Source organism: Silurus aristotelis (assembly GCF_946808225.1).
Source record: "Silurus aristotelis genome assembly, chromosome: 22".
NCBI lineage: Eukaryota > Metazoa > Chordata > Actinopteri > Siluriformes > Siluridae > Silurus > Silurus aristotelis.
Window position 1 is genome coordinate 378,733 of NC_139595.1, and position 10,000 is coordinate 388,732.

The 10,000-nt window shown below is 43.2% G+C and overlaps 1 protein-coding gene and 1 long non-coding RNA gene across 3 annotated transcripts in view; one reads left to right on the forward strand and one right to left on the reverse strand.

The window, feature by feature from the left end:
- Positions 1-10,000, reverse strand: part of col11a1b (collagen, type XI, alpha 1b) — a 63,625-nt gene that overhangs the window by 29,576 nt on the left and 24,049 nt on the right. The window contains exons 5-15 of the mRNA XM_083524971.1: positions 8,541-8,666; positions 7,383-7,460; positions 7,150-7,254; positions 6,322-6,597; positions 5,423-5,485; positions 3,935-3,976; positions 3,490-3,552; positions 1,699-1,773; positions 1,497-1,580; positions 1,039-1,095; positions 660-713 (exon numbers count right to left, since the gene is read on the reverse strand). Coding sequence (XP_083381097.1) covers positions 660-713; positions 1,039-1,095; positions 1,497-1,580; positions 1,699-1,773; positions 3,490-3,552; positions 3,935-3,976; positions 5,423-5,485; positions 6,322-6,597; positions 7,150-7,254; positions 7,383-7,460; positions 8,541-8,666 — 1,023 coding nt within the window. The remainder of the gene's footprint in view (positions 1-659; positions 714-1,038; positions 1,096-1,496; positions 1,581-1,698; positions 1,774-3,489; positions 3,553-3,934; positions 3,977-5,422; positions 5,486-6,321; positions 6,598-7,149; positions 7,255-7,382; positions 7,461-8,540; positions 8,667-10,000) is intronic.
- On the forward strand, positions 1,120-1,580 carry LOC310717354. 2 transcript variants are annotated; one of them, XR_014530797.1, is made up of 3 exons: positions 1,120-1,242; positions 1,284-1,425; positions 1,472-1,580. It is a non-coding gene; the product is annotated as an uncharacterized lncRNA (long non-coding RNA). The 2 variants fall into 2 exon arrangements; XR_014530798.1 differs by having other exon boundaries at positions 1,304-1,425.

Genomic DNA, 10,000 nt, shown 5'->3' on the forward strand with positions numbered 1-10,000 from the left:
AAGAATGGCACTGGTTCAGAACCTTCTGACGGAACCTTCTGACGGAACCTTCTGACGGAACCTTCTGACGGAACCTTCTGACGGAACCTTCTGATGGAGCTCCTTAAAATGCAGTTAAGTGACCAATAGGAAAAAGGGTTTGTGCTGAAATTAGTGAATTTGGTCTTTCAGGTAAGAACGAAGAAAGTATTTCTGTAGGAAACCTGACATTATTACATCATATTGCACTTATAATGCAAACTTTAAAGCTCCGCCCACATGGCCTCAATATATACAGAAAGCCCCACCCACATTACCCCACTATACACAGAAAGCCCCGCCCACCTGATCTCACCATATCCGGGTCACGGCATGGCCTTTACCCCTTTTGCTTTGAGGAGGTTGTAGCTCAGTGGTTAAGGCATTGGCCTTTGGATCAGAAGGTCACAGGTTCAAATCCCAGCACAACCAAGCAGCCGCTGCTGGGCCCTTGTGCAAGGCCCTAAACCCCCTGCCACCCGGCTCAGTTGGATAAGAGTGTCTGCCAAAATGCTGTAAATGCAAATATACACAAAGCCCCACCCACCTGACCTTAGTATAACAAAAAGCCCCACCCACCTGACCTCTTTATAAACAGAAAGCCCCGCCCCCTCAACATTATACAGAAAGTTGTTACTTACAGCTGGACCAGAATCTCCACTATCTCCTTTTAGACCAGGTGATCCAGGATTGCCCTAAAACACACACACACACGCACACACACGCACACACACGCACAAGCAAACACCATATTGAATTCAATAAAGAAAAGCTAGTGTGTGTGTGTGTGTGTGTGTGTGAGAGAGAGAGAGAGAGAGAGAGAGAGAGAGAGAGAGAGAGCGAGAGAGAGAAATGACTACAACACAGCATATTGGATAAGGAAAATATACTCACACAATGATATACATATTGTAGGGTGTTTGTGTGTGTGTGTGTGTGTGTGTGTGTCTGTGTGTGTGTGTGTGTGTGTGTGTGTGTGTGTGTGTGTGTGTGTGTGTGTGTGTGCACTCAGACACTCACCATTGCTCCTGCTCTGCCAGCTAATCCCACAGGCCCTGGTGGACCCCTCATAGACAACTACAGACACACGTCAGCCAATCAGAACACACAACAATCTAACTGATGCATCACAAACAGTTCTTTGCTACTGTTAGACCATAGGAGGTGTTTGGGTGGACAGTGAGGTGTTTAAGTGGACAGTGAGGTGTTTGGGTGGACAGTGAGGTGTTTGGGTGGACAGTCAAGGTGTTTGGGTGGACGGTGAGGTGTTTGGGTGGACGGTGAGGTGTTTGGGTGGACGGTGAGGTGTTTGGGTGGACAGTGGGGTGTTTGGGTGGACAGTGGGGTGTTTGGGTGGACAGTGGGGTGTTTGGGTGGACAGTGGGGTGTTTGGGTGGACAGTGAGGTGTTTAGGTGGACAGTGGGGTGTTTAGGTGGACAGTGAGGTGTTTAGGTGGACAGTGAGGAGCGTAGCGTACCCGAGCCTGAGCCAGGATAGCCTGAGCCTGTGCTTCCTGCGCAGTCACTACTGGACCTTTAGAGGCTTCACCACCTGCACGGAACTACACGGAATGGAAGAAAAGACAGAAGTGAGAGAGTGTAAAGATGGATGGAGAAATAACAGATGGAGAGGTGCAGAAAAAGATGAAGGGATGAAAAGATAGAGGAGGTGACTATTACAGGCAACATGAGGACGGTTCCTGAGGGTCCAGGAGCTCCATCTCCACCAGGAAGACCAGGACGACCAGGAGGACCCTTAGAAGGAGAAGTGGACAGACAGAAAGAGAGAGAGAGAGAGAGAGAGAGAGAGAGAGAGAGAGAGAGAGAGAGAGAGAGAGAGAGAGAGATTAAACACTCAGGTAAAATAGACTGCAATTAAAGTAAAAATATACACTAACATTGGAAACTAAATAGAATGAAATAAAAATGAAATAATGAAAATAATTAAATTAAATAGAGAAATAAAATAGTTACACACTCAACACCCCCCCCCCCCCCCCCCCCCCGGTCATGCACACACACACACACACACACACACACACACACACACACACACACACACACACCCCTGAATAACAAACATTTTTATTTATTTACTTTAGAGTTTATAGGGTTAATAAAACTCACTCAGCATTGTGAGTGTGTGTGTGTGTGTGTGTGTGTGTGTGTGTGTGTGTGTGTGTGAGAGAGTTTAGCAGGCATGTCACGCCACTTTCCCAGACGGCACATTCTAAATGATTCCCATATGTCTGTGTGTGTGTGTGTGTGTGTGAGAGCTACTAGAATTACTGATAGTACCGTGAACTCCTTGACATATAGTGAACCGAGTGTGTGTGTGTGTGTGTGTGTGTGTGTGTATGCATGTATGTAAATGTAGGTGTGTGTGTGTGATCTTGTGTCTCCCAGAGGATGCAGTATATTCTGTGCTGTGATTGGCTACAGCGTTAATGACATCACTGCTGGGCTTTTAAAGGTTATGATGATAAATGTCAGTGTGTTTGTGTGTGTGTGTATTTGTTAAAACACATGACTCTACAACTTCACACTAAATGCTCCTTTGTGTGTGTGTGTGTGTGTGTGTAAAACAGCTGGATTAAATAAAGTCAGACAGGCGTTCTGTTCTGTGTTAATATCCGGTTACTGCAATCATAATTAGTGCCAGGAAAACACACCGGGGTGCCATTACTTTTGTGAGGTTCTGTAAGTGCTGAAGGAAATTGAGTTTGGAGATTTTTCTCAGATTAATGTTTTATTGTTTCACTTCAGGGTAAAAATAAATAATGGAACGTTTTTGATGATTCATCACAGACTATTGTGGTGTTCATTCAATTAAATGCCTTGTAGAAGGTGTAAGCCCCACCCCCTGTGGGGCGTGTCTTTTCAAGAGGAACTGTGCTCTTTCTAACTGCTGGAGAATGTGGAATATCTTATTCCCAACTCCATCAGCAACACTTATGATCTCACACCCTAATGAATCAGACATCTGACACACACACACACACACACACACACACACACACACACACACACACACACACACATACACACACACACACACACACACACAGGTCGCTGTGTCTGGGATTAAAGCTGCCCTGGTGTGAGTAGACAGACAGGTGTTAGTGTGGGACTCAAAATACACTCTTCACTTTCCTCCATTATTGATTGTTTGTCTGGGGGCGGGGCATGGCATATCTCAAACGTTATTGGCTAAAGTGTAAATCAATCAAGATCTTTACTCCTGTTCCTGTTTTGTACTGAATCAAACGATAAATATCTCACAAACACACAGAGACTTTCATCTGTAAATGTGGGTGGAGCATCAGCGCAGGTAAATATAGACACGCCTTCTAGAGCAGCTGATGTACAGGTGTAGATGTGAGATTTTGAGCTGAATGTTAATAACATGTTTTATGGAATAATGTATTATTAGCGTGTATTAAACGTGTTATTAGCCTCCTGTATACTCACTTTATCACCAGGATCACCACGGAGACCGGAAGAACCCTGAACACCTGGAGAGCCTGGAAGACCCTGTAAAACACACACACACACACACACACACACACACACACACTTCACTGACTCAGACTTCCTGTAACATTTGCTGTTATTGTCTGGGGAGAACGTGTGTAAGGAGGTACTCTCTCTCTCTCTCTCTCTCTCTCTCTCTCTCTCTCTCTCTCTCTCTCTCTCTCTCTCTCTCTCTCTCTCTCTCTCTCTTTCTTCTTTATACATATTGAGGTTCTCCATCACACTCCTGATCTTCTATTCCCTCAGGATCTGATTTATATGAGTTGAAAAAACACTCGGACGAGAAAAACAATGCCTCCCACCTGTTTTTGGTGTTAATGAATATGTAAAAGTGGGCGGAGTCTATGAAAATGAGTGCTGTGGATATTGTGTTGATGCTCACCGGGGGTCCTGGTGGTCCTTGTGGTCCTTCGATTAGCATTCCCTAAAAAACATATGATGAGGTTATTGGGAGCCAGGCTAACACACACACACACACACACACACACACACACACACACACACACAATAACACACTTACTTTATTTTAAAAATAGCATTTTATGAATGAGGATGAATAAATCGGTCTGTTTAAATGCAAATCGCACTTCATCAGCGACATTTCATCTCACAGTTCTCTATTTGTTTAACTGCACACTAGCAGCTATCAGAAGCACAACACACACTAACTAGTGACATCATGAATAGTACCTTCATTATGAACAGAATTATGGGACTGATGGAGGAGCTAACAGGTGCAGATGTTCTCCTGATGAGACAAGACTCACTGCAGCTCTTTATCAAATAGCTCCTACACAACGTATCTCTCTCTCTCTCACAGCACTCACACAACCAACTTGGGGCGAATGTGGAACACAGATAAGACCAGCTGCTTCATACAGAAGTATTGGAACCCTATTAAAAAAATGGGGGAGTTTGTGTGTGTGTGTGTGTGTGTGTGTGTGTGTGTGTTGCTGAAAGATCGAAGGCATGATGTGCTTCAGTGGAGCTCTGTAGCCATTGTGACTCTTGTGGAATTGTTGTGGGCGTGGCCTAAACCTACTGTACAGCTTATTGTTCAGTTCATACACACGTGGGGACAAAGAGTGCAATCTGGCCTTAAACTAATTTAAACCTGATATGAATGATGACTACACAAGGCCCTGTGTGTGTGTGTGTGTGTGTGTGTGTGTGTGTGTGTGTGTGTGTGTGTTGCATCATTTCTGTAAGCTGCAGTGCGTCAGCGTTTTCAGCTACAATCAGGTCTTTATACACCGCTCCTCAGAGACTGAGAGATTAAAGAAATGCCTTTTGTGTGTAGAGTGTAGTATGGACAGATGTTTAGTACAGATGTTTCTCTTAACATCTGTGCCGTTCCGTGTGGGTGAGGAACCGTTTTTCATGATGTAAAAAGCTCAAATGGAGACAAAACGCAGTGAAATGGAAAACAGGAAGAAACACTAATGCAGACTGGCGGGTTTAACACCACACATTGCTGAACGCTGCCGTCTGATTGGTCAGAAGGTGTGGGGGTGTGACTCGGACTGCAGATCCCAGCGAGAACATAAATGTTGGTTTTATATTAATGCAGATCCTTGTTCACCATGAACGAAACATAAAACACTGCTGCTGAGTGGAACAGCACACAACACACACAGCACACAGCACACAACACACACCACACATTGTTATAGTTACATTAGAGCTCCTGTCGGGAGCCCCCTACCCCCCTACCCCCCTACCCCCCTACCTCCAATCACCTAAACCCCCCTACCCCCTACCCCAAATCCCCTAAACCCCCCTACCCCCTACCCCAAATCCCCTAAACTCCCATACCCCTACCCCAAATCCCCTAAACTCCCCTATATAAATACTGATTTTGTTTTCTCACCGGTTCAATGACAGCAGGTTCTCCTTTCTGTCCTTTCTCACCTCCATAACCACCAGCAGTCCTCTACACACACACACACACACACACACACACACACACACACACACACACACACACACACACATGGCATTTATTATTATTTTGTTATGTCTCCACCTGTATGTCCCTCCATCTCTCCTTCCATCTCTCTCTCTCTCTCTCTCTCTCTCTCTCTCTCTCTCTCTCTCTCTCTCTCTCTCTCTTACTGAGGCTGTAGTTTGTTTCCTCTAAGAATGTGAGTGAGGGATGTGTTTGTTTGTTTGTTTGTTTGTTGTGTATCTGATCAGGCAGTAACGAGGTGTTTGTGGCAGTTTAACGATAATGAGAATTTATCCCTTTTTTAATAAATCCCTTCTTTCACACACAGTTCTGTCCCGGGAGACTATTTACAGACTCCAGCAGGGCCAAGAAATCCTCCACTTTATAGTGTGTGTGTGTGTGTGTGTGTGTGTGTTTGCCAGACCAAACAACTGCTAAACAGTAGATTGAGATTTATTAGAGTGAGACAGATGTATTACAGCACAAGCCAAAACACTCCAAATGACTGAGAACCTAAAAATAACACTTCTGATTCGTCTTCTTCTTCCTCTCCGATATCTCTCCTCCTCCTCCTCCTCTGCCACCTTCTCCCTCTCTCTATCTCCTACTCTTCCTCTTCCTTTTTCTTCCTCTCTCTTTTAATTCTATGGTCAGTAAGATCCATCTTTCAGATATACACTCCATTCTCACACTCACTAATGTTCATTTATCTCTCCATCTTACGTGTGTGTGTGTGTGTGTGTGTTTGTTGTGACATGGTATATGTGTGTAAGCGCAAGTGTGTGTGTGTGTGTGTGTGTGTGTGTTTGTGTAACTCTCACGCTTTCTGATTGGCCGGTCTCTGCGGGCATCTCCACCTCGTGCTCCTGGGTGAGGTCGGGTCCTGGGGTCCCGTAGTCGTAGAAACCGTCATCATAGTGACTTGGGTCGAGTTCCTTTGTCTCGAACTCGCTCATGTCGTACTCTTTGAGAGAAGTGTGGTCTCCTTCTACCGTCTCTGTGGGCTTGGTTTCTACAGGTACAGAAGCTGAGTCCACACCCACCTGCTCCACCCCAGTGATGTAATCATCCACAATTTCCTCCTCATACGGCACTTCCTGTTCACACAGGAAGTCCCCTTTATTACTTTCACTTTATTATTATAGTGATATTGTTTCTTATAAACACTGCAAAGAGGCGTGGCCTGTGTGTGTGTGTGTGTGTGTGTGTGTGATGAATACTGTATATTTTGTGAGCTGTAGTGCTACAGGTGTACGTACAGCAGATTTATGGTTCAGTATTATTATGTTTATTTGATGATGCATCTGTTGGTGCCGTGATGTGAGACGGCAATAAAATCTTCTCTGTTCCTGATTTTTAGCCTTTCAGCTTATTAAATCCCGCAGCAGATCTTCGCCCTGATTACGAGCATGTGTGTTAAATTAAAGTGAATTGAGATATTAAATAATGTCTGGAGGAAACTCCTTCCCAAATCCAGATGTTCTACAGTCAGATCTCCACCACTGGTCCTATGAAACCTCCACCATGATATTGCTGATTCTGTGGTTCTGTTACACCACCAACATGGTGATTAGAAAAAAGATGATAATAGTGTGTGTGTGTGTGTGTGTGTGTGTGTGTGTGTGTGTGTGTGTGTGTGTGTATCTGACCTCAGCTTTAACAGGTGATGATGTGGTGGTTTGAGGTTCAGATTTGTCCACGATGCCATAATCCAGCTCTGACTCGGTGAAGTACTCAACATCTCCTGTGCTGGGCTGAGTGTGGAAACACACACACACACACACACACACACACACACACACACACACACACACACACACACACACAATCAGCTGTGTATGTAGTAGTATTTAAGATGAGGTAAATTAGGAGTGTGTATTACCTTGTTGTCAACAGGAACATCAGTAGGTCCGAGTTCTCCCTCTGTGTAGTCGTAATAATCTGTATATTCAGTGTTGTACTGAAACACACACACAAAAAATAAACACACAACAATCACACACACACACACACCCACACACACACACACACACACACACACACACACACAAAAAAACCACACAACAAACACTCAACAAACACACACAGAAACATACAATAAACACACACAAACACAAAAAAAACCACACAAAGAGACACACAACAAACACACAAAAACACATACACATAATAAACACACAAACACACACACACAGAAACACACAACAAACACACAAAAACGCATACACATAATAAACACAAAAACACACACACGAAACACACAACAAACACACACAACAAACAATAAACACACAACAAACACACACACAATAAACACACATTATCCTTCACTGTCTCTCTATCATTCTATCGCAGTCCTTATTTCCCTCTATAAGCTTTTTTCCCCTGTGTTTAACTCAGTGTTGCTTTTTCTGCTGTTTTATTTTCCAAAGCGCAGTGTGTGTGTGTGTGTGTGTGTGTGTGTGTGTGTGTGTGTGTGTGTGTGTGTGTGAGTTATGACGATGATTTATTAGGGTGTTAGAGGCGTATGCTGAATAATTCCACTTTTCCAGGTATCCCAGAGCTCAGTATCTGCAGGGAGAATGTGAGCCGCAGCCTGCACAAGTCATTAAGTGAAATCCATCAGCAGGCTGGAGAAATTTTCCAGCGTGAGCTCATGAGCACTTCTGTTCAAATAGCTTTGGAAAATCTCTCGCATGCTAACGGCTGGAGCTTCAGCTCCTCCAATCACAATAAAGCGTAAAAGCTTCTTACATTTTGAGCCAATCATTAAAGACTCCTGGGTGAAAAACCTCGAACAGAAGAAGTTTAGATTTACAGCAGTTTAATAATGAACTCTTCTGTTCTTGCTTTGTGAATGCGGTTCCTCTGACGTCATCGTTACATGGTCTTTCAACACACACTGAGGTCTCAGGCTGTGTATTAGCTTGTCACGTACATCGTACACGTGTATCACGAACGTATTTTATATTTAATATAAAAATGTAATACAGGTTATTTAACGCCACTTCAAATTGTTTTGTTGTTTATTTTGACTCACCTCATCCTCGGGTTCCTGAGCCTGTGGGGTCTCCTGATGTGGCGTTCCACACTCAGGACTGTAATGTTCACAATAATCGTACGCAGCCCGAGCGTCTTCCACCAACAGCAGCTGCTGAACGTCACCCTGAGAAAAAAATACACACATTATATTTATTAAACTTCAGGAAATATGGATCCTGAACACAGTACAGTCAACACACTGTTCATGTCGCTAACAGGCTGCAGGCTAGCGAGCAGTGTAGCAATGCTAATAATAAATAACAGGATTCAGTCACATATATCAGTTTTAATACACATTTATTATTAAATTCAATTAATATTAAAGTTCACTTCTAATGCATATGGAGCTCAGGATGCTAACCTTTAGCAAAAAGCAGTTGCTAGCATTGTTATTAAAATATTTATAAATAAAGATTCACAGTCTGTTCTCTGTATTTACAATATACAAGTTATGCTTATTGTGTAAGATTTTAGTGTCAAAGATCAAATTTATCAACCTGAACACAGGACAACCAAACAATCAACAAACAAACAAACAGATAAACAAATCATCCAACAAACAAAAAAAAAACGGATCAACAAACAATACACAGATAAACAAATCAACAATTAAACAAACCATCAATTAAACAAAAAAGTAACGCAGGTATCTGAGACGTGAGCTGCACTTTTCTCGAAATAATGCTCAGGAGCTAAATGAGATCAGCGTGAAGTCACGCAGAATGTACAGATCCAGCTGTGTGGTTAACATCTGCAGCAACACATGTAGAAATGATCAGATCCACGTTATCAACAAAAAGGCAGAAGAAATGTGAAATATTTTTCAGATCTCCAAAAAACCCCCCTAAAAAAACCAGATTGATTATTTATAATCAGATGCTGAATTTTTTATATTTTATAAAATAAAAATCACCTGATAATTTATTATACAACAAAGAATCAGATTTTATTTTCTTATTTCTTTCTTTTTGTCTGATATGTATATATATATATATAAGTCTGTGTGTGTGTCTGTGTGTGTGTGTGTGTGTGTGTGTCTGTGTGTGTGTGTTGAGTCTGTGTGTGTGTGTCTGTGTGTGTGTGTGTTGAGTCTCTGTGTGTGTGTCTGTGTGTGTGTGTGTGTGTGTGTCTGTGTGTGTGTGTTGAGTCTGTGTGTGTGTGTGTGTGTGTGTGTGTGTGTGAGTCTGTGTGTGTGTGTGTGTGTTGAGTCTCTGTGTGTGTGTGTGTGTGTGTGTGTGTGTGTGTGTGTGTCTGTGTGTGTGTGTGAGTCTGTGTGTGTGTGTGTGAGTCTGTGTGTGTGTGTGTGTGTGTTGAGACTCTGTGTGTGTGTGTGTGTGTCTGTGTGTGTGTGTGAGTCTGTGTGTGTGTGTGTGTGTGTCTCTGTGTGTGTGTGTGTGTTGAGTCTGTGTGTATGTGTGTGTGTGTGTGTGTGTGTGTGTTGAGTCTGTGTGTGTGTGT